Source organism: Oncorhynchus keta, chromosome 19 (assembly GCF_023373465.1).
Source record: "Oncorhynchus keta strain PuntledgeMale-10-30-2019 chromosome 19, Oket_V2, whole genome shotgun sequence".
NCBI lineage: Eukaryota > Metazoa > Chordata > Actinopteri > Salmoniformes > Salmonidae > Oncorhynchus > Oncorhynchus keta.
Window position 1 is genome coordinate 3838124 of NC_068439.1, and position 23733 is coordinate 3861856.

The following is a 23733-nucleotide window of genomic DNA, read 5'->3' on the forward strand; positions in this document are numbered from 1 at the left end:
AGAATTACAGTAGTACATCCTTCCCCTTAGCTAACAGAATTACAGTAGTACATCCTTCCCCTTAGCTAACAGAATTACAGTAGTACATCCTTCCCCTTAGCTAACATAATTACAGTACTACATCCTTCCCCTTAGTTAACAGAATTACAGTAGTACATCCTTCCCCTTAGTTAACAGAATTACAGTAGTACATCCTTCCCCTTAGCTAACATAATTACAGTAGTACATCCTTCCCCTTAGCTAACAGAATGACAGTAGTACATCCTTCCTCTTAGTTAACAGAATTACAGTAGTACATCCTTCCCCTTAGCTAACAGAATTACAGTAGTACATCCTTCCCCTTAGCTAACAGAATTACAGTAGTACATCCTTCCCCTTAGTTAACAGAATTACAGTAGTACATCCTTCCCTTAGCTAACAGAATTACAGTAGTACATCCTCCCCTTAGCTAACAGAATTACAGTAGTACATCCTTCCCTTAGTTAACAGAATTACAGTAGTACATCCACCCTTAGCTAACAGAATTACAGTAGTACATCCTTCCCCTTAGTTAACAGAATTACAGTAGTACATCCTTCCCCTTAGCTAACAGAATTACAGTAGTACATCCTTCCCCTTAGCTAACAGAATTACAGTAGTACATCCTTCCCCTTAGCTAACAGAATTACAGTAGTACATCCTTCCCCTTAGTTAACAGAATTACAGTAGTACATCCACCCCTTAGCTAACAGAATTACCACAGGGTTCAATCCTCGGGCCGACTCTTTTTTCTGTATATATCAATGATGTTGCTCTTGCTGCGGGCGATTCCCAGATCCACCTCTACACAGACGACAGCATTCTATATACTTCCGGCCCGTCCTTGGACACTGTGCTATCTAACCTCCAAATGAGCTTCAATGCCATACAACACTCCTTCCGTGGCCTCCAACTGCACTTAAACGCTAGTAAAACCAAATGCATGCTTTTCAACCGTTCGCTGCCTGCACCCGCACGCCTGACCAGCATCACCACCCTGGATGGTTCCAACCTTGAATATGTGGACATCTATAAGTACCTAGGTGTCTGGCTAGACTGTAAACTCTCCTTCCAGACTCATATCAAACATCTCCAATCGAAAATCAAATCAAGAGTCGGCTTTCTATTCCGCAACAAAGCCTCCTTCACTCACGCCGCCAAACTTACCCTAGTAAAACTGACTATCCTACCGATCCTCGACTTCGGCGATGTCATCTACAAAATTGCTTCCAACACTCTACTCAGCAAACTGGATGCAGTTTATCACAGTGCCATCCGTTTTGTCACTAAAGCACCTTATACCACCCACCACTGCGACTTGTATGCTCTAGTCGGCTGGCCCTCGCTACATATTCATCGCCAGACCCACTGGCTCCAGGTCATCCACAAGTCCATGCTAGGTAAAGCTCCGCCTTATCTCAGTTCACTGGTCACGATGGCAACACCCATCCGTAGCACGCGCTCCAGCAGGTGTATCTCACTGATCATCCCTAAAGCCAACACCTCACAGAATTACAGTAGTACATTCTTCCCTTTAACTAACAGAATTACAGTAGTACATTCTTCCCTTTAGCTAACAGAATTACAGTAGTACATTCTTCCCTTTAACTAACAGAATTACAGTAGTACATTCTTCCCTTTAGCTAACAGAATTACAGTAGTACATTCTTCCCTTTAACTAACATAATTACAGTAGTACATTCTTCCCTTTAGCTAACAGAATTACAGTAGTACATTCTTCCCTTTAGCTAACAGAATTACAGTAGTACATTCTTCCCTTTAACTAACATAATTACAGTAGTACATTCTTCCCTTTAGCTAACATAATTACAGTAGTACATTCTTCCCTTTAGCTAACAGAATTACAGTAGTACATTCTTCCCTTTAACTAACAGAATTACAGTAGTACATTCTTCCCTTTAACTAACAGAATTACAGTAGTACATTCTTCCCTTTAGCTAACATAATTACAGTAGTACATTCTTCCCTTTAGCTAACAGAATTACAGTAGTACATTCTTCCCTTTAACTAACAGAATTACAGTAGTACATTCTTCCCTTTAACTAACAGAATTACAGTAGTACATTCTTCCCTTTAACTAACAGAATTACAGTAGTACATTCTTCCCTTTAGCTAACAGAATTACAGTAGTACATTCTTCCCTTTAGCTAACAGAATTACAGTAGTACATTCTTCCCTTTAACTAACAGAATTACAGTAGTACATTCTTCCCTTTAACTAACAGAATTACAGTAGTACATTCTTCCCTTTAACTAACAGAATTACAGTAGTACATTCTTCCCTTTAACTAACAGAATTACTGTTGGAGTAGTACATTCTTCCCTTTAACTAACAGAATTACAGTAGTACATTCTTCCCTTTAACTAACAGAATTACAGTAGTACATTCTTCCCTTTAACTAACAGAATTACAGTAGTACATCCTTCCCTTTAACTAACAGAATTACAGTAGTACATTCTTCCCTTTAACTAACAGAATTACAGTAGTACATCCTTCCCTTTAACTAACAGAATTACAGTAGTACATCCTTCCCTTTAACTAACAGAATTACAGTAGTACATCCTTCCCTTTAACTAACAGAATTACAGTAGTACATCCTTCCCTTTAACTAACAGAATTACAGTAGTACATCCTTCCCTTTAACTAACAGAATTACAGTAGTACATTCTTCCCTTTAACTAACAGAATTACAGTAGTACATTCTTCCCTTTAACTAAGAGAATTACAGTAGTACATCCAAAATCCTTATTAACGGTGCCGCCGCCTTAGCGTTCTGTTGAAGACATTCTTTAGTTGGTGATAGAAGTACCAAGTCATCAGCATATAGCAGGTATTGTACCTCTGTGTTAAATAGTGTCCTGGGGCTGCAGTCATCAGCATATAGCAGCTATTTCACCTCTGTGTCAAATAGTGTCCTGGGGCTGCAGTCATCAGCATATAGCAGCTATTGTACCTCTGTGTTAAATAGTGTCCTGGGGCTGCAGTCATCAGCATATAGCAGCTATTGTACCTCTGTGTTAAATAGTGTCCTGGGGCTGCAGTCATCAGCATATAGCAGGTATTGTACCTCTGTGTTAAATAGTGTCCTGGGGCTGCAGTCATCAGCATATAGCAGCTATTTCACCTCTGTGTCAAATAGTGTCCTGGGGCTGCAGTCATCAGCATATAGCAGCTATTTCACCTCTGTGTTAAATAGTGTCCTGGGGCTGCAGTCATCAGCATATAGCAGCTATTTCACCTCTGTGTCAAATAGTGTCCTGGGGCTGCAGTCATCAGCATATAGCAGCTATTTCACCTCTGTGTCAAATAGTGTCCTGGGGCTGCAGTCATCAGCATATAGCAGATATTTCACCTCTGTGTTAAATAGTGTCCTGGGCCTGCAGAATGGTCCAACATGTCTGCTAATTCATTGATATAAAAGTTGAAAAGGTTTGGACTCAAACTGCAGCCTTGTCTCACACCTCGACATTGCGACAATAAATATGTTCTTTGGTTTTTGATATTTATTGCTCAACTTGTTTTCTGTGTACATATATTGTATTGAGTCACCTGACCACCAAGCCCACGTTGGAGAACACCTGACCACCAAGCCCACGTTGGAGAACACCTGACCACCAAGCCCACGTTGGAGAACACCTGACCACCAAGCCCACGTTGGAGAACACCTGACCACCAAGCCCACGTTGGAGAACACCTGACCACCAAGCCCACGTTGGAGAACACCTGACCACCAAGCCCACGTTGGAGAACTCTGAAGAATAGACCAATCAAATGCTTTTTTAAAGTAAAGAAAGAAAAAAAGATTTTGATGTCCTTTGTTTTTGGTGTTTATTCATTAGTGTGGGTAAGGTGTATAGATGGTGTTTATTCATTAGTGTGGGTAAGGTGTATAGATGGTGTTTATTCATTAGTGTGGGTAAGGTGTATAGATGGTGTTTATTCATTAGTGTGGGTAAGGTGTATAGATGGTGTTTATTCATTAGTGTGGGTAAGGTGTATAGATGGTGTTTATTCATTAGTGTGGGTAAGGTGTATAGATGGTGTTTATTCATTAGTGTGGGTAAGGTGTATAGATGGTGTTTATTCATTAGTGTGGGTAAGGTGTATAGATGGTGTTTATTCATTAGTGTGGGTAAGGTGTATAGATTGTGTTTATTCATTAGTGTGGGTAAGGTGTATAGATGGTGTTTATTCATTAGTGTGGGTAAGGTGTACAGATGGTGTTTATTCATTAGTGTGGGTAAGGTGTATAGATTGTGTTTATTCATTAGTGTGGGTAAGGTGTATATATGGTCAGTAGTGCAATCGTTGGGGAGGAAGACAATTTTTTTACTTCTAACATTTGTTTTTAAAGAGTTTAGATTCTTGAATTCAAAATGCTACAGAAAACCTTTACAAACCAAATGTTTACACAAAGTAGTCTTGCAGTTTTCTTGTGTTTTTTCCAATGTATTTTACTCTTCGTTAGCTACTGCTCAATTTGAAACTCTCTCTCTCTCTCTCTGTCCCTCTCTCTGTCCCTCTCTCTCCCTCTCTCTCTGTCCCTCTCTCTCTCTCTGTCCCTCTCTCTCCCTGTTCTTCTCTATCTCTCTCTCTCTCTGTCCCTCTCTCTGCTCTCCTTCTCTCTCTCTCTCTGTCCCTCTCTCTGTCCCTCCTCTCTGTTCTTTTCTCTGTCCCTCTCTCTCTCTGTTCTCTCTCTCTCTCTCTCTCTCTCTCTCTCTCTCTCTCTCCCTCTCTCTCTCTCTCTCTCTCTGTCCCTCTCTGTCCCTCTCTCTCTGTCCCTCTCTCTATGTCCCTCTCTCTGTCCCCTCTCTCTCTCTCTCTCTCTCTCTCTCTCTCTCTCTCTCTCTCTCTCTCTCTCTCTCTCTCTCTCTCTCTCTCTCTCTCTCTCTGTCCCTCTCTCTGTCCCTCTCTCTCCCTCTCTCTGTCCTCTCTCTGTCCCTCTCTCTCTGTCCCTCTCTCTCTCTCCTCTCTCTCTCTGTCCTCTCTCTCTGTCCCCCCTCTCTCTCTCTCTCTCTCTCTCTCTCTCTCCTCTCTCTCTCTCTCTCTCTCTCCTCTGTCCCTCTCTCTCTGTCCCTCTCTCTCTCTCTCTGTCTCTCTCTCTCTCTCTCTCTCTCTCTCTCTCTCTCTCTCTCTCTCTCTCTCTCTCTCTCTCTCTCTCTCTCTCTCTCTCTCTCTCTCTGTCCCTCTCTCTCTCTCTCTCTCTCTCTCTCTCTCTCTCTCTCTCTCTCTCTCTCTCTCTCTCTCTGTCCTCTCTCTCTCTCTCTGTCTGTCCCTCTCTCTCTCTCTCTCTCTCTCTCTCTCTCTCTCTGTCCCTCTCTCTCTGTCCCTCTCTCTGTCCCCCCCTCTCTCTCTCTCTCTCTCTCTCTCTCTCTCTCTCTCTGTCCCTCTCTCTGTCCCTCTCTCCCCTCTCTCTCTCTCTGTCCCTCTCTCTCTCTCTCTGACCCTCTCTCTCTGTCCCTCTCTCTCCCTGTCCTCTCTCTGTCCCTCTCTCTCTCTCTCTGACCCTCTCTCTCTGTCCCTCTCTCTCTCTCTGTCCCTCTCTGTCCCTCTCTCTGTCCCTCTCTCTCTCTCTCTCTCCGTCCTCTCTCTGTCCCCCTCTCTCTCTCTCTCTCTCTGTCCTCTCTCTGTCCCTCTCTCTCCCTCTCTCTCTCTCTGTCCCTCTCTCTCTCTCTGACCCTCTCTCTCTGTCCCTCTCTCCCTTTCTCTCTCTCTGTCCCTCTCTCTCTCTCTCTGACCCTCTCTCTCTGTCCCTCTCTCTCTCTCTCTCTCTCTGTGTTTCTTCCTTCTGTATCTCATGCCCTCTCATCGTGTATTAAAGCCAAATCAATTACACTCACAGTCAGAGACCCTCGCAGGAGGGCTGGAGATGGGTTGGTGTATCACCCACGTAGGCGTTACACACATATGCTCACATGCATACAAAGACACGCACCCACCCACACACTCTGTGAGGAGTCTCTCTCTCTCCCTCTCTCCCTCTCTCCCTCTCTCTCTCTCTCTCTCTCTCTCTCTCTCTCTCTCTCTCTCTCTCTCTCTCTCTCTCTCTCTCTCTCTCTCTCTCTCTCTCTCTCTCTCTCTCTCTCTCTCTCTCTCTCTCTCTCTCTCTCTCTCTCTCCTCTCCCTCTCTCTCTCTCTCTCTCTCTCTCTCTCTCTCTCTCTCTCTCTCTCTCTCTCTCCCTCTCTCCCTCTCTCCCTCTCTCCCTCTCCATCTCCCTCTCTCTCTCTCTCTAGCTCTAGCTCTAGCTCTCTCTCCTCAGTTAGTCCACCCCATCTATCTTCCAACACGTCCATTCAAGGACCCCTGTCACGGGTGTCACCTCTCCTGCCTGCCTGTAATTTTACCAGCCTTCTTCAATAATTGACAGAGAGAATGTGGGTGAAGGGCGAGACGGAGAAGAGAGTACCCATTACTTTGTCTCTATCTCCCATGACTTTGGTCGTGTCCCAAAATGGAAACCTATTCCCTGTATGACGCAATACGTTCCCTTTCTCTCCATTTCGTTCCCTTTTCTCCTTGGAGTTTGTATTGATTCCTCTGAAGACCTCGAGTCCGGTAATGGGAGGTGGTTAATGCGGGTTCATTTGAATTATTCATAAGAGTTCATCCGGAACCCACGCACAGAGGCCTCCGGGAATGATGACACTACCGCTCAGTAGACTAGACACAGGAAATGTGTGTTATGGATGCTTCTAGGAAGAGGGGTATGTTGGTGCTTTAAGTTGTTTCTTAGGTCCGTTTTCTAAGTTGAACAGGAAGTAGTTGGACCAATGGTTTGTTAGTATGGGTGGTGCTAGCAAATTACGGACCAACGAGGTGATAGTATGGGTGGGACTAGCGAATCAGAGTTAGGGTCTGTAGTGTGTTACCTTCACAGCGAGGGAAGGGGCGGTCCCAGTTGCGTGTGGTCCCGTGTTCGCAGGTCAGGATGGAATGTCCCATTAACTGGTAGCCGGGGAGGCACTCAAAGGAAATGGACTGGCCCACGTTGTAGCCTGCCCCCACCACCACGCCGTAACGGAACGGCTCTGGGTCCAGACACTCATTGAGCTCATAGGCTGGGGAGGAAGGAAGGAAGGAAGGAAGGAAGGAAGGAAGGAAGGGAGGGAGGGAGGGAGGGAGGGAGGGAGGAAGAAAGGAAGGAAGGAAGGAAGGAAGGAAGGAAGGAAGGAAGGAAGGAAGGAAGGGAGGGAGGGAGGAAGGAAGGAAGGAAGGAAGGAAGGAAGGAAGGAAGGAAGGAAGGAAGGAAGGGAGGGAGGGAGGGAGGGAAGGAAGGAAGGAAGGAAGGAAGGAAGGAAGGAAGGAAGGAAGGAAGGAAGGAAGGGAGGGAGGGAGGGAGGGAGGGAGGGAGGGAGGGGGAGGGAGGGAGGGAGGGAGGGAGGGAGGGAGGAAGGAAGGAAGGGGAAGGAAGGGAGGGAGGGAGGGAGGGAGGGAGGGAGGGAGGAAGGAAGGAAGGAAGGAAGGAAGGGAGGGAGGGAGGGAGGGAGGGAGGGAGGAAGGAAGGAAGGAAGGAAGGAAGGAAGGAAGGAAGGAAGGAAGGAAGGAAGGAAGGGAGGGAGGGAGGGAGGGAGGAAGAAAGGAAGGAGGGAGGGAGGGAGGGAGGGAGGAAGGAAGGAAGGAAGGAAGGAAGGGAGGGAGGGAGGGAGGGAGGGAAGGGAGGGAGGGAGGAAGGAAGGAAGGAAGGAAGGAAGGAAGGAAGGAAGGAAGGAAGGAAGGAAGGAAGGAAGGAAGGAAGGAAGGAAAGAAGGAAGGAAGGAAGGAAGGAAGGAAGGAAGGAAGGAAGGAAGGAAGGAAGGAAGGAAGGAAGGAAGGAAGGAAAGAAGGAAGGAAGGAAGGAAGGAAGGAAGGAAGGAAGGAAGGAAGGAAGGAAGGAAGGAAGGAAGGAAGGAAGGAAGGAAGGAAAGAAGGAAGGAAAGAAGGAAAGGAAGGAAGGAAGGAAGGAAGGAAGGAAGGAAGGGGGAGGGAGGAAGGAAGGAAGGAAGGAAGGGAGGGAGGGAGGGAGGGAGGAAGGAAGGAAGGAAGGGAGGGAGGGAGGGAGGGAGGAAGGAAGGAAGGAAGGAAGGAAGGAAGGAAGGAAGGAAGGAAGGAAGGAAGGAAGGAAGAAAGAAAGAAGACAGTCAAACAAGAGAATGAAAGCTGCCTAACAATCTGTTCCAGCAGTCTTTTTATACTAGTCTGTGTGCAGTTTTCTTATGATTCATGTTTTAATCCAATCGATACAGAACTCGGAAATAGCTGAGAAAAATGCATTCTGTTCGGAGAGAGAGACACAGAAGAATGTTCTTCATGAGTCATAGATTTTATATTGATGAACACAACTAAGTAGATGTTGTTTCTTGTTCAATCTCGGTATTAGGGAGAGGTGGACAGAGAAAGGGAGAACGGTATGGGGGAGAACGGTATGAGGGAGAGGTGGACAGAGAAAGGGAGAACGGTATGGGGGAGATGTGGACAGAGGAAGGGAGAACGGTATGAGGGAGAGGTGGACAGAGGAAGGGAGAACGGTATGAGGGAGAGGTGGACAGAGGAAGGGAGAAACAGTATGAGAGGAAGGGAGAAACGGTATGAGGGAGAGGTGGACAGAGGAAGGGAGAACGGTATGAGGGAGATGTGGACAGAGGAAGGGAGAACGGTATGAGGGAGAGGTGGACAGAGAAAGGGAGAACGGTATGAGGGAGAGGTGGACAGAGGAAGGGAGAACGGTATGAGGGAGAGGTGGACAGAGAAAGGGAGAACGGTATGAGGGAGAGGTGGACAGAGAAAGGGAGAACGGTATGAGGGAGAGGTGGACAGAGGAAGGGAGAACGGTATGAGGGAGAGGTGGACAGAGGAAGGGAGAACGGTATGAGGGAGAGGTGGACAGAGGAAGGGAGAACGGTATGAGGGAGAGGTGGACAGAGGAAGGGAGAACGGTATGAGGGAGATGTGGACAGAGGAAGGGAGAACGGTATGAGGGAGAGGTGGACAGAGGAAGGGAGAACGGTATGAGGGAGAGGTGGACAGAGGAAGGGAGAACGGGGAGATGAGGGAGAGGTATGAGGATGGACAGAGGAAGGGAAACGGGAGGGAACAGGGGAGAACGGTATGAGGGAGAGGTGGACAGAGAAAGGGAGAACGGTATGGGGAGATGTGGACAGAGGAAGGGAGAACGGTATGAGGGAGAGGTGGACAGAGAAAGGGAGAACGGTATGAGGGAGAGGTGGACAGAGGAAGGGAGAACGGTATGAGGGAGAGGTGGACAGAGGAAGGGAGAACGAAGGAGATGTGGACAGAGGAAGGGAGAACAGAGAAGAGGAAGGGAGAACGGTATGAGGGAGAGTGGACAGAGGAAGGGAGAACGGTATGAGGGAGAGTGGATGGACAGAGGAAGGGACAGAGGAAGGGAGAACGGTATGAGGGAGAGGTGGACAGTGGACAGAGGAAGGACAGAAAGGGAGAACGGTATGAGGGAGAGGTGGACAGAGAAAGGGAGAAACGGTAAGGGAGAGGTGGACAGAGAAAGGGAGAGGGAGGGAGGTGGACAGAGGAAGGAGAACGGTATGAGGAGACAGAGGAAGGTGGACAGAGGAAGGGAGAACGGTGTGAGGGAGATGTGGACAGAGGAAGGGAGAACGGTATGAGGGACAGACAGGGAAGGGAGAACGGTATGAGGGGGAGAGGTGGACAGAGGAAGGGAGAACGGTATGAGGGAGAGGTGGACAGAGGAAGGGAGAACGGTATGAGGGAGATGTGGACAGAGGAAGGGAGAACGGTATGAGGGAGAGGTGGACAGAGGAAGGGAGAACGGTATGAGGGAGAGGTGGACAGAGGAAGGGAGAACGGTATGAGGGAGAGGTGGACAGAGGAAGGGAGAACGGTATGAGGGAGAGGTGGACAGAGGAAGGGAGAACGGTATGAGGGAGAGGTGGACAGAGGAAGGGAGAACGGTATGAGGGAGAGGTGGACAGAGGAAGGGAGAACGGTATGAGGGAGAGGTGGACAGAGGAAGGGAGAACGGTATGAGGGATGTCATTATGGGGTACTGTGATGTCATTATGGGGTATTGTGATGTCATTATGGGGTATTGTGATGTCATTATGGGGTACTGTGATGTCATTATGGGGTACTGTGATGTCATTATGGGGTATTATGATGTCATTATGGGGTATTGTGTGTAAATGATTGAGGATTTATATTCATCCATTTGAGAATAAGGCTTTAACGTAACAAAATGTGGAAAAATTCAAGGGGTCTGAATACTTTCCGGATGCACTGTAGCTCGCTAATGAGGTAACATGATTGAATGAGGTATAGCCTAAATGGTTAAACAGTCTGGTCCACAAGTTGCATTTAAGAACAGCCCCATATCTGCTTTCTAAATGTAAAATTCACCTGCACAGTGTGGCTATAAACGGAGGCGGAGCCACAGTGTGTTTGGCTATAAACGGAGGCGGAGCCACAGTGTGTTTGGCTATAAACGGAGGCGGAGCCACAGTGTGTTTGGCTATAAACGGAGGCGGAGCCACAGTGTGTTTGGCTATAAACGGAGGCGGAGCCACAGTGTGTTTGGCTATAAACGGAGGCGGAGCCACAGTGTGTTTGGCTATAAACGGAGGCGGAGCCACAGTGTGTTTGGCTATAAACGGAGGCGGAGCCACAGTGTGTTTGGCTATAAACGGAGGCGGAGCCACAGTGTGTTTGGCTATAAACGGAGGCGGAGCCACAGTGTGTTTGGCTATAAACGGAGGCGGAGCCGGACGCATCCTACCCACTGCTGAATAGAACTGCGCTGGTCATCTGTGCTGGGCTTATCACTGAAAAGCTCTCAATCTCTCTAAAAAACTATTGTCCAGTCAACATAGTAGTCAGATTTTAGTCACAGAGAATTTTCGAACTTCCTCCTCTCTGGTCGGTTTCTCTGCAACCCCTGGCCCACAGTCAGTAACACATCGCTGTAAATGATGCATCTGAATACTGACTACTTTATATCTGACATCCTTTTTTAATCTTACCCTCTTTTTTCCTCCCTGGTGATTCAAAATGGCAGATTTCTAAACGCTTCAGCGATAGTGAACCTGAGAGGATAGTTGTGGTTCCTCTGTGGGATGAGACTATTGAGGAGAGGACACTCTCATTGACCTCACAGAGGAGAGGAGGACACTCATCGACCTCACAGAGGAGGACACTCATAGACCTCACAGAGGAGGACACTCATCGACTTCACAGAGGAGGACACTCATCGACTTCACAGGGGAGGACACTCATTGACCTCACAGAGGAGGACACTCATCGACATCACGGAGGAGAGGAGGACACTCATCGACCTCACAGAGGAGAGGAGGACACTCATAGACCTCACAGAGGAGAGGAGGACACTCATAGACCTCACAGAGGAGAGGAGGACACTCATCGACCTCACAGAGGAGAGGAGGACACTCATAGACCTCACAGAGGAGAGGAGGACACTCATAGACCTCACAGAGGAGAGGGGACACTCATCGACCTCACAGAGGAGAGGAGGACACTCATCGACCTCACAGAGGAGGACACTCATCGACATCACAGAGGAGAGGAGGACACTCATCGACCTCACAGAGGAGAGGAGGACACTCATCGACCTCACAGAGGAGAGGAGGACACTCATAGACCTCACAGAGGAGAGGAGGACACTCATCGACCTCACAGAGGAGAGGAGGACACTCATCGACCTCACAGAGGAGAGGAGGACACTCATCGACCTCACAGAGGAGGACACTCATCGACCTCACAGAGGAGAGGAGGACACTCATCGACCTCACAGAGGAGAGGAGGACACTCATAGACCTCACAGAGGAGAGGAGGACACTCATCGACCTCACAGAGGAGAGGAGGACACTCATCGACCTCACAGAGGAGAGGAGGACACTCATCGACCTCACAGAGGAGAGGAGGACACTCATCGACCTCACAGAGGAGAGGAGGACACTCATCGACCTCACAGAGGAGAGGAGGACACTCATCGACCTCACAGAGGAGGACACTCATCGACCTCACAGAGGAGAGGAGGACACTCATCGACCTCACAGAGGAGAGGAGGACACTCATCGACCTCACAGAGGAGAGGAGGACACTCATAGACCTCACAGAGGAGGACACTCATCGACCTCACAGAGGAGAGGAGGACACTCATAGACCTCACAGAGGAGAGGAGGACACTCATCGACCTCACAGAGGAGAGGAGGACACTCATAGACCTCACAGAGGAGAGGAGGACACTCATCGACCTCACAGAGGAGAGGAGGACACTCATCGACCTCACAGAGGAGAGAGGGAGGACACTCATCGACCTCACAGAGGAGGACACTCATCGACCTCTCAGAGGAGGACTCATCGACCTCACAGAGGAGAGGAGGACACTCATAGACCTCACAGAGGAGGACACTCATTCTGAGGAGAGGAGGACACTTTACCTCAAGAGGAGGACACTCATCGACCTCAGAGGAGGAGGACACTCATCGACCTCACAGAGAAGAGGAGGGACCTCACAGAGGAGAGGAGGACACTCATAGACCTCACAGAGGAGAGGAGGACACTCATCGACATCACGAGAGGAGAGGAGGACACTCATCGACATCACAGAGGAGAGGAGGACACTCATCGACCTCACAGAGGAGAGGAGGACACTCATCGACATCACAGAGGAGAGGAGGACACTCATCGACCTCACAGAGGAGAGGAGGACACTCATCGACACACAGAGGAGAGAGGACACGCTCATCGACCTCACAAAGGAGGAGAGGAGGACGGTGGAATCGAGGAAGATGTTTCCTCCGTCTCTCACTTTATTTTTGGAGAAAGAAAAATATAAAAACATCATTCTGTAGTTTTATCAAATTATTCCCAGATCATTTCTCGTTAGAAAGAGAGGGAAAGAGGGAGAGAGAGAGAGAGAGAGAGAGAGAGAGAGAGAGAGAGAGAGAGAGAGAGAGAGAGAGAGAGAGAGAGAGAGAGAGAGAGAGAGAGAGAGAGAGAGAGAGAGAGAGAGAGAGAGAGAGAGAGAGAGAGAGAGAGAGAGAGAGAGGGAGAGAGAGAGAAAGATAGAGACACAGAGAGAGAGTGAGAGATAGAGAGAGAGAGAGACAGAGAGAGAGAGAGAGAGAGAGAGAGAGAGAGAGAGACAGAGAGATAGAGAGATAGAGACAGAGAGAGAGAGAGGAGTAGTCATTGAGCCTTGAAGGCCCTGGATATAAAGATGACTAAAGAAATGGATTTCTCTGGATCAGAGCCTCCTTTGTGAGAGATAAGTCATGCAACCGTTGCAAAAAGGAGCATTTCCAAATATAATGCTTGGTTTATATGGTAATGTAACATAATTATGGAAATGCCAGATAGTAGATTTCAATTTGCCGCTCGTTCACTGAATCACAATATAAAGTTGAGCACCTTTGTGCCGTGACTTTGTAGATTAAGGTTGGGTTTTTCCCTTTCTGTTTTCCTGGGTTGGGAGGTGGGAGGTATAAACAGGAGGGGGAGGTTTCTGTTTTCCTGGGTTGGGAGGTGGGAGGTATAAACAGGACGGGGAGGTTTCTGTTTTCCTGGGTTGGGAGGTGGGAGGTATAGACAGGAGGGGAGGTTTCTGTTTTCCTGGGTTGGGAGGTGGGAGGTATAGACAGGAGGGGGAGGTTTCTGTTTTCCTGGGTTGGGAGGTGGGAGGTATAATCAGGAGGGGGAGGTTTCTGTTTTCCTGGGTTGGGAGGTGGGAGGTATAGACAGGAGGGGGAGGTTTCTGTTTTCCTGGGTTGGGAGGTGGGAGGTATAGACAGGAGGGGAGGTTTCTGTTTCCTGGGTTGGGAGGTGGGAGGTATAGACAGGAGGGGGAGGTTTCTGTTTCCTGGGTTGGGAGGTGGGAGGTATAGACAGGAGGGGAGGTTTCTGTTTTCCTGGGTTGGGAGGTGGGAGGTATAGACAGGAGGGGAGGTTTCTGTTTTCCTGGGTTGGGAGGTGGGAGGTATAGACAGGAGGGGGAGGTTTCTGTTTTCCTGGGTTGGGAGGTGGGAGGTATAAACAGGAGGGGAGGTTTCTGTTTTCCTGGGTTGGGAGGTGGGAGGTATAAACAGGAGGGGGAGGTTTCTGTTTTCCTGGGTTGGGAGGTGGGAGGTATAAACAGGAGGGGAGGTTTCTGTTTTCCTGGGTTGGGAGGTGGGAGGTATAGACAGGAGGGGGAGGTTTCTGTTTTCCTGGGTTGGGAGGTGGGAGGTATAAACAGGAGGGAGAGATTATTGTATGAATACAGACAGCCTTTATGACGCTGACAGAGGGAGGGAGAACTCCTAACATGGTTTAAATACAGGTTTATACCCGGGGCAGTTTTACAGAGTCTTGGGGCTTATTGTTATATAACTTGGTTCATGAGATAGTTATGAGTAAGTTATAGGTTTTACATCCAAGATCAGTCAACAGTGAAATGCTACCGATGTTATGTACATTTCCTAAACTTATCATTTTGCATTTATCCTGTAATAACATCGACATCATTGTGAAGGAGTAAAAATATAAATTAATACAAATATATCCAGGGGTATAACTGAATGAGTCCGACAGTGAGAGAGAGAGAGATGTTCACAACGTGACCAAAAGCATGTGGACACCTGCTGATCAAACATCAAACACTAAAATCATAGGCATTAATATGGAGTTGGTCCCTCCTTTGCTGCTATAACAGCCTCCACTCTTCTGGGAAGTCATTAATATGGAGTTGGTCCCCCTTTGCTGCTATAACAGCCTCCACTCTTCTGGGAAGGCATTAATATGGAGTTGGTCCCCCTTTGCTGCTATAACAGCCTCCACTCTTCTGGGAAGTCATTAATATGGAGTCGGTCCCCCCTTTGCTGCTATAACAGCCTCCACTCTTCTGGGAAGTCATTAATATGGAGTTGGTCCCCCTTTGCTGCTATAACAGCCTCCACTCTTCTGGGAAGGCATTAATATGGAGTTGATGTCCCCTTTGCTGCTATAACAGCCTCCACTCTTCTGGGAAGTCATTAATATGGAGTTGGTCCCCCTTTGCTGCTATAACAGCCTCCACTCTTCTGGGAAGTCATTAATATGGAGTTGGTCCCCCTGCTTAACAGCTGGGAAGTCATATAACCCCCTTTGCTGCTAGCCTCTTCAGGGAAGTCATTAATATGGAGTTGGTCCCCCCTTTGCTGCTATAACAGCCTCCACTCTTCAGGGAAGTCATTAATATGGAGTTGGTCCCCCCTTTGCTGCTATAACAGCCTCCACTCTTCAGGGAAGTCATTAATATGGAGTTGGTCCCCCCTTTGCTGCTATAACAGCCTCCACTCTTCAGGGAAGTCATTAATATGGAGTTGGTCCCCCCTTTGCTGCTATAACAGCCTCCACTCTTCTGGGAAGTAATTCATATAGAGTTGGTCCCCCTTTGCTGCTATAACAGCCTCCACTCTTCTGGGATGGCTTTCCTCTAGATGTTGAAACATTACTGAGGGGACTTGCTTCAATTCAGCCGCAAGGGCAGTGTGGTGGAAGAGTGATTTTGTGTTGAGCAAAGGTGTTCGATGGGGTTTGAGGTCAGGGCTCTGTGCAGGCCAGTCAAGTTCTTCCACACCTATCTCGACAAACCATTTCTGTATAGACCTCGCTTTGTGCAAGGTGGCATTGTCATGCTGAAACAGGAAATGGCCTTCCCTGAATTGTTGGCACAAATTCGGGAAGCATAGAATTGAATGTCGTTGTATGCTGTACCAGTAATATTTCCCTTCGCTGGAACTAAGGAGCCTGAAACATGAAAAACAGCCACAGACCATTATTCCTCCTCCACCAAACTTTACAGTTGCCACTATGCATTCGGGCAGGTAGCGTTCTCCTGGGATCCGTCAAATCCATCCGGTTTGGCGGATGGGACTGCAAAATGGTGATGCGTGATTCATCACTCCAGAGAACGCGTTTCCACTGCTCCAGTGTCCAATGGCGGAGGCATTGGCATTGCGCATGGTGATCTTAGGCTTGTGTGCGGCTGCTCGGCCACGGAAACCTATTTCATGAAGCTCCCGACGAACAGTTCTTGGATAGTGAGTGTTGCAACCAGGGACAGATCATTTCTACACGCTAGGCGCTTCAGCACTCAGCGGTCCTGTTCTGTGAGCTTGTGTGGTCTACCACTTCGCGGCTGAGCCGTTGTTGCTCCTAGACGTTTCCACTTCACAATAACAGCACTTACTGTTGACCACAGCAGCTCTATCAGGGCAGAACATTGATGAACTGACTTGTTGGAAAGGTGACATCCTATGTGTCAGTTTGAATGTCACTGAGCTCGTCAGTAAGGCTATTCTACTGCCAATGTTTGTCTATGGAGATTGCATGGTAGTGTGTTGGAGTTTATATACCTGTCAGCGACGGATGAGGCTGAAATAGCCAAATCGACTCATTTGAAGTGGTGTCCACATGCTTTTGATCTATAGTATACTTTGTATTCTCAAAGAGATAGTTAACTTGAAAACTGAAGTTTATCAGACGTTTTCAGGCTAATGATTTAGCAAGAAGTCATCTATCGTGATTAGGGTTGCATAGGGTCGGAAACTTTCCGCTAAATTTCCCTGGAAATTTCCCTGGAATTTTGGGAATTTTGCTCATATTCAAAAGTGAACTTTTTTTTGTGGTATAGACAAGGCAATTCTAGCTCTTGTGGCAAATTTTGGCTAAACTATCCCCAATTCAATGGAATTACAACCCTCTGCATGCACAGTGCATTCTGCCATCACATGTACAGCTGATTCTCAAGATCTTGCACACTAATGAGATGCTTTTGAGCCCACAATGCTACACTGTCTGAGCCAAGGACTGACTACGACTAAGTTTTGATTACGATACTGGGGGGGTGAACATATTTTATATTACATTATTTTTTGTTAATTAACTAGTAAATAGTATAGCCTACAGCAAAGTGTGTTTAAATCATTTCTAACTTCTTAACACATTTTGCTAGGTTGGTTTTGCTACCATGTGGGTTTTAGCTTGCTTGAGCCTGGTACCTGAGGAGTGTTAGTTCACCTGTTTCCATACATGTTTCATTTAAAAAATACTCCTACAAAGGAGTTGTTTAAACTAATTGCTTAACTATTTATCTGCACATGGTATTTTTTTTTTTCTTAACTCATTTTTTTTCTAATCTTTACAGGAAAATGCCTCGGGCACTATCTGATGTGTGGAGACATTTCACTGCAGCTAATGTAGAAGGAAAAGCTGTGTACATTTGCAAATAATGTGCTAAATCACATGTGAAGAATGCAACAAAGATGCAGAATCATCTGGCCAAGTGCATAAAGTTCCCCCAGCGCTCACGACAAGCAACCTCTGACAAAAGTCCCTCTACTTCTATTCGAGGTGTAAATGATGAATCAGACACCTTATCGATAGCAACAGCTCATGGTCCTCCTGGAATCAGAAGTTTGTTTGACTCAATGGAGGAACATAGTCAGAGAAATGCTGATGAATGTCTTGCTGCTCGAGCAAGATGGAACTGGTTCACCTCTGATGCTCACAGGCAATGTGCATTGGAAGATATTTCTGAAAGTTCTTCGCCCAGCAAACACCCCTCCAACCAGACATGCTTCATCTACTAATTTGCTGGATGCAGAGTTCAAGTGAAGGTTAAGAATATCATAGAGAAAGCAGACGGTATTGCAATCATCTCTGATGAGTGGTCGAATATTCGTGGTCATGGAATAATTGACTACATCATCTCCACACCTCAACCAGTATTCTACATGAGCACAGACACAAGAGACAACAGACACACCGGTCTCTACATTACAGATGAGCTGAAGGCAGTCATCAATGCCCTTGGACCACAGAAGGTATTTGCACTGGTGACAGACAATGCTGTGAACATGAAGGCTGCTTGGTCTAAAGTGGAGGAGTCCTACCCTCACATCACACCCAATGGCTGTGCTGCTCATGCATTGAATCTACTCCTCAAGGACATCATGTCACTGAAAACAATGGATACACTCTACAACAGAGCCAATGGAAATTGTTAGGTATGTGAAGGGTCATCAAGTTATAGCAGCAATCTACATAACCATGCAAAGTGAGACGAATAACAGCTCCACATTGAAGCTTCCCAGCAACACCCGTTGGGGTGGTGTTGTCATCATATTTGACAGTCTCCTGGAGTGGAAGGAGTATCTCTAAGGAATGGCCATATCACAGTCTGCTGGAGGATCCTCCTGGATGATGTATTTTGGGAGAAAGAGGTAAGCAGCCTGAAACTCCTGAAACCTATAGCAGTAGCCATTACACGGATTGAGGGAGACGATGCCATCCTGTCTGATGTTTAGACTCTGCTTGCAGATGTAAGAGAATAAATCTGTACTGCCCTGCCCACTTCATTGTTGCTCCAAGCAGAGGAAACTGCAGTTCTGAAATAGATCAAAAAGCGTGAAGACTTCTTCCTGAAGCCCATACACACCTCAGCGTACATGTTGGACCCCAAGTACGCTGGCAAGAACATCCTGTCTGGTGCAGAGATCAACAAGGTCTATGGTGTCGTCACTACCGTGTCTCGCCACCTTGGCCTGGATGAGAGCAAGGTTCTTGGCAGTCTGGCAAAATACACTTCCAAACAAGGGCTTTGGGATGGAGATGCAATATGGCAGTGGTGCCAACATATCCCATCAGCCACCTGGTGGAAGGGACTTTGTGGATCTGAGGCTCTTTCTCCTGTTTCCTCCATCATCCTCCAAATCCCACCAACGTCAGCCGCCTCAGAGCGCAATTGGTCCTTGTTTGGCAAAACACACACCAAAGCATGCAACAGGCTGACCAATACAAGGGTTGAAGTACCCGGGAAAATGTGAAATGTGCCATCCTCAACCAGGTTGGAAAGTGACAGTGAAGATGAGGCGTCAGAGTCTGATGTACAAGAGGAAGACAACCAAAGCTTTACTTTCTAGACTATAATTTTACAGATGTTTGTTGAAAACTTTTTGGGGAGATGGGATGGATCATTGGGGATCGTTCAATATTCCCTTTATTTTGTTGTTCACTGAAATCATCCCATGTGAGGAGTCAACTCATTTAAGTAAAGTTCAATTCGTAACTAAATAAATATTTTATTTCTATTGGAAGGATTTAATAATTTGTAATATTGTCTACTTATGATAAGGTAAAAGGTTTATGTTTCTGTCTACTTATGGTATTAATATTCATATGCATATATTTCCGTTAATTCCCATATGTTCCCACTAATTCCCAAAGAAAGTTTCCACCTCTGAATATTTCCCAAAATGTGCAGCCCAAGTCGTGATCCAGCTAGGATAGATGCCTGAAGGTAGCCTAGTCGTGATCCAGCTAGGATAGATGCCTGAAGGTAGCCTAGTCGTGATCCAGCTAGGATAGATGCCTGAAGGTAGCCTAGTCGTGATCCAGCTAGGATAGATGCCTGAAGGTAGCCGAGTCGTGATCCAGCTAGGATAGATGCCTGAAGGTAGCCTAGTCGTGATCCAGCTAGGATAGATGCCTGAAGGTAGCCTAGTCGTGATCCAGCTAGGATAGATGCCTGAAGGTAGCTTTGTCGTGATCCAGCTAGGATAGATGCCTGAAGGTAGCTTTGTCGTGATCCAGCTAGGATAGATGCCTGAAGGTAGCCTAGTCGTGATCCAGCTAGGATAGATGCCTGAAGGTAGCCTAGTCGTGATCCAGCTAGGATAGATGCCTGAAGGTAGCCTAGTCGTGATCCAGCTAGGATAGATGCCTGAAGGTAGCCTAGTCGTGATCCAGCTAGGATAGATGCCTGAAGGTAGCCTAGTCGTGATCCAGCTAGGATAGATGCCTGAAGGTAGCCTAGTCGTGATCCAGCTAGGATAGATGCCTGAAGGTAGCCTAGTCGTGATCCAGCTAGGATAGATGCCTGAAGGTAGCCTAGTCGTGATCCAGCTAGGATAGATGCCTGAAGGTAGCCTAGTCGTGATCCAGCTAGGATAGATGCCTGAAGGTAGCCTAGTCGTGATCCAGCTAGGATAGATGCCTGAAGGTAGCCTAGTCGTGATCCAGCTAGGATAGATGCCTGAAGGTAGCCTAGTCGTGATCCAGCTAGGATAGATGCCTGAAGGTAGCCTAGTCGTGATCCAGCTAGGATAGATGCCTGAAGGTAGCCTAGTCGTGATCCAGCTAGGATAGATGCCTGAATCACCAATCAAATGGGAAGTATAGTGTGAAATTCAGAACATTAGATGAAACGGGGAGAACAAAAACTTGGTTCATGCATCCAAAAGTTAGTGTAACCTTCTGAGGCTCGTATCCTGGTAGTCAAACCTGAAGCCATGTCCTGAGTCTCTTACCCTGGTGCTCAAAACTGAAGCCATATCCTGAGCCTCTTACCCTGGTACTCAAAACTGAAGCCATGTCCTGAGCCTCTTACCCTGGTGCTCAAAACTGAAGCCATATCCTGAGCCTCTTACCCTGGTACTCAAAACTGAAGCCATGTCCTGAGCCTCTTATCCTGGTACTCAAGCCTGAAGCCATGTCCTGAGCCTCTTACCCTGGTGCTCAAACCTGAAGCCATGTCCTGAGCCTCTTACCCTGGTGCTCAAACCTGAAGCCATGTCCTGAACCTCTTACCCTGGTGCTCAAAACTGAAGCCATATCCTGAGCCTCTTACCCTGGTACTCAAACCTGAAGCCATGTCCTGAGCCCCTTATCCTGGTACTCAAGCCTGAAGCCATGTCCTGAGCCTCTTACCCTGGTGCTCAAACCTGAAGCCATGTCCTAAGACTCTTACCCTGGTACTCAAACCTGAAGCCATGTCCTGAGCCTCTTACCCTGGTGCTCAAACCTGAAGCCGTGTCTTGAGTCTCTTACCCTGGTACTCAAACCTGAAGCCATGTCCTGAGCCTCTTACCCTGGTGCTCAAACCTGAAGCCATGTCCTAAGACTCTTACCCTGGTACTCAAACCTGAAGCCATGTCCTGAGCCTCTTACGTTACAGTCTCAATACAGTCTCAATACAGTGCTACTGACACGGCCCGCAACCAAAACATGCGGACTCTCCTTCACTGCAGCCGACGTGAGGAAAACGTCGGGGAAAACATTTAAACGTGTCAACCCTCGCAAGGCTGCAGGCCCAGACGGCATCCCCAGCCGCGCCCTCAGAGCATGCGCAGACCAGCTGGCTGGTGTGTTTACGGACATATTCAATCAATCCCTATCCCAGTCTGTTGTTCCCACATGCTTCAAGAGGGCCACCATTGTTCCTGTTCCCAAGAAAGCTAAGGTAACTGAGCTAAACAACTACCGCCCCGTAGCACTCACTTCCGTCATCATGAAGTGCTTCGAGAGACTAGTCAAGGACCATAATCACCTCCACCCTACCTGACACCCTAGACCAACTCCAATTTGCTTACCGCCCAAATAGGTCCACAGACGATGCAATCTCAACCACACTGCACACTGCCCTAACCCATCTGGACAAGAGGAATACCTATGTGAGAATGCTGTTCATCGACTACAGCTCAGCATTTAACACCATAGTGCCCTCCAAGCTCGTCATCAAGCTCGAGACCCTGGGTCTCGACCCCGCCCTGTGCAACTGGGTACTGGACTTCCTGATGGGCCGCCCCCAGGTGGCAACAACATCTCCACCCGCTGCTCCTCAACACTGGGGCCCCACAAGGGTGCATTCTGAGCCCTCTCCTGTACTCCCTGTTCACCCACGACTGCGTGGCCACGCACGCCTCCAACTCAATCATCAAGTTTGCGGACGACACAACAGTGGTAGGCTTGATTACCAACAACAACGACGAGACGGCCTACAGGGAGGAGGTGAGGGCCCTCGGAGTGTGGTGTCAGGAAAATAACCTCACACTCAACTTCAACAAAACTAAGGAGTTGATTGTGGACTTCAGGAAACAGCAGAGGGAACACCCCCCTATCCACATCGATGGAACAGTAGTGGAGAGGGTAGTAAGTTTTAAGTTCCTCGGCGTACACATCACAGACAAACTGAATTGGTCCATCCACACAGACAGCATCGTGAAGAAGGCGCAGCAGCGCCTCTTGAACCTCAGGAGGCTGAAGAAATTTGGCTTGTCACCAAAAGCACTCACAAACTTCTGCAGATGCACAATCGAGAGCATCCTGTCGGGCTGTATCACCGCCTGGTACGGCAACTGCTCCGCCCACAACCGTAAGGCTCTCAAGAGGGTAGTGAGGTCTGCACAACGCATCACCGGGGGCAAACTACCTGCCCTCCAGGACACCTACACCACCCGACGTCACAGGAAGGCCATAAAGATCATCAAGGACAACAACCACCCGAGCCACTGCCTGTTCACCCCGCTATCATCCAGAAGGCGAGGTCAGTACAGGTGCATCAAAGCTGGGACCGAGAGACTGTAAAACAGCTTCTATCTCAAGACCATCAGACTGTTAAACAGCCACCACCAACATTGAGTGGCTGCTGCCAACACACAGACTCAACTCCAGCCACTTTAATAATGGGAATTGATGGGAAATTATGTAAAATATATCACTAGCCACTTTAAACAATGCTACCTAATATAATGTTTACATACCCTACATTATTCATCTCATATGTAAACATATATACTGTACTCTACATCATCTACTGCATCTTTATGTAATACATGTATCACTAGCCACTTTAACTATGCCACTTTGTTTACATACTCATCTCATATGTATATACTGTACTCAATACCATCTACTGTATCTTGTCTATGCCGCTCTGTACCATCACTCATTCATATATCTTTATGTACATGTTCTTTATCCCCTTACACTTGTGTCTACAAGGTAGTAGTTTTGGAATTGTTAGCTAGATTACTTGTTGGTTATTACTGCATTGTCGGAACTAGAAGCACAAGCATTTCGCTACACTCGCATTAACATCTGCTAACCATGTGTATGTGACAAATACAATTTTATTTGATTAGATTTGATTTGATTTGGTACTCAAACCCGAAGCCAAGTCTTGAGTCTCTTACCCTGGTACTCAAATCTGAAGCCTGGCTTGTTCTGGGAGTGGTCGCTATGGAAATACACTGTGGTCTCATGGGAGGTGGTGAGCAGGGAGGGCGGGACATCCTGTCCACTGAATCGACCAATCACAGTACTGGTGTCCAGTGGGCCGTTCCTGATCTCCAGAAAGTCATGGTTAGCCTCGGTGGAGAAGTTGAGGAACTGGACATGGGCTCCTGGGGGTGATGGAATACAAGATTAAGAGACAGTACCAGGAAATACAATCCACAGAGAGACAAACAACTTCTTGTAACACCTCACTGGACAAAAACTGGTTGAATCAACGTTGTTCCCATGTCATTTTAACAAAAACATATATCAACGTGACGATGTTGAATCAATGTGGAAAACTGATTGGATTTGGAAAAAAGTCATCGACATTGTTGTCTTGTTTTTACCCCAACGTTAACCTACGTTGTCTTGTTTTTACCCCAACGTTAACCTGCGTTGTCTTGTTTTTACCCCAACGTTAACCTACGTTGTCTTGTTTTTAACCCAACGTTAACCTACGTTGTCTTTTTTTTACCCCAACGTTAACCTACGTTGTCTTGTTTTTACCCCAACGTTAACCTGCGTTGTCTTGTTTTTACCCCAACGTTAACCTACGTTGTCTTGTTTTTACCCCAACGTTAACCTACGTTGTCTTGTTTTTACCCCAACGTTAACCTACGTTGTCT

At 47.3% G+C, this 23733-nt stretch overlaps 1 protein-coding gene across 1 annotated transcript in view; it reads right to left on the reverse strand.

The window, feature by feature from the left end:
• Positions 1-23733, reverse strand: part of LOC118378371 (CUB and sushi domain-containing protein 1-like) — a 926375-nt gene that overhangs the window by 252133 nt on the left and 650509 nt on the right. The window contains 2 exon segments of the mRNA XM_052471760.1: positions 6910-7098; positions 23023-23232. Of these exon segments, the coding sequence (XP_052327720.1) occupies positions 6910-7098; positions 23023-23232 (399 nt within the window).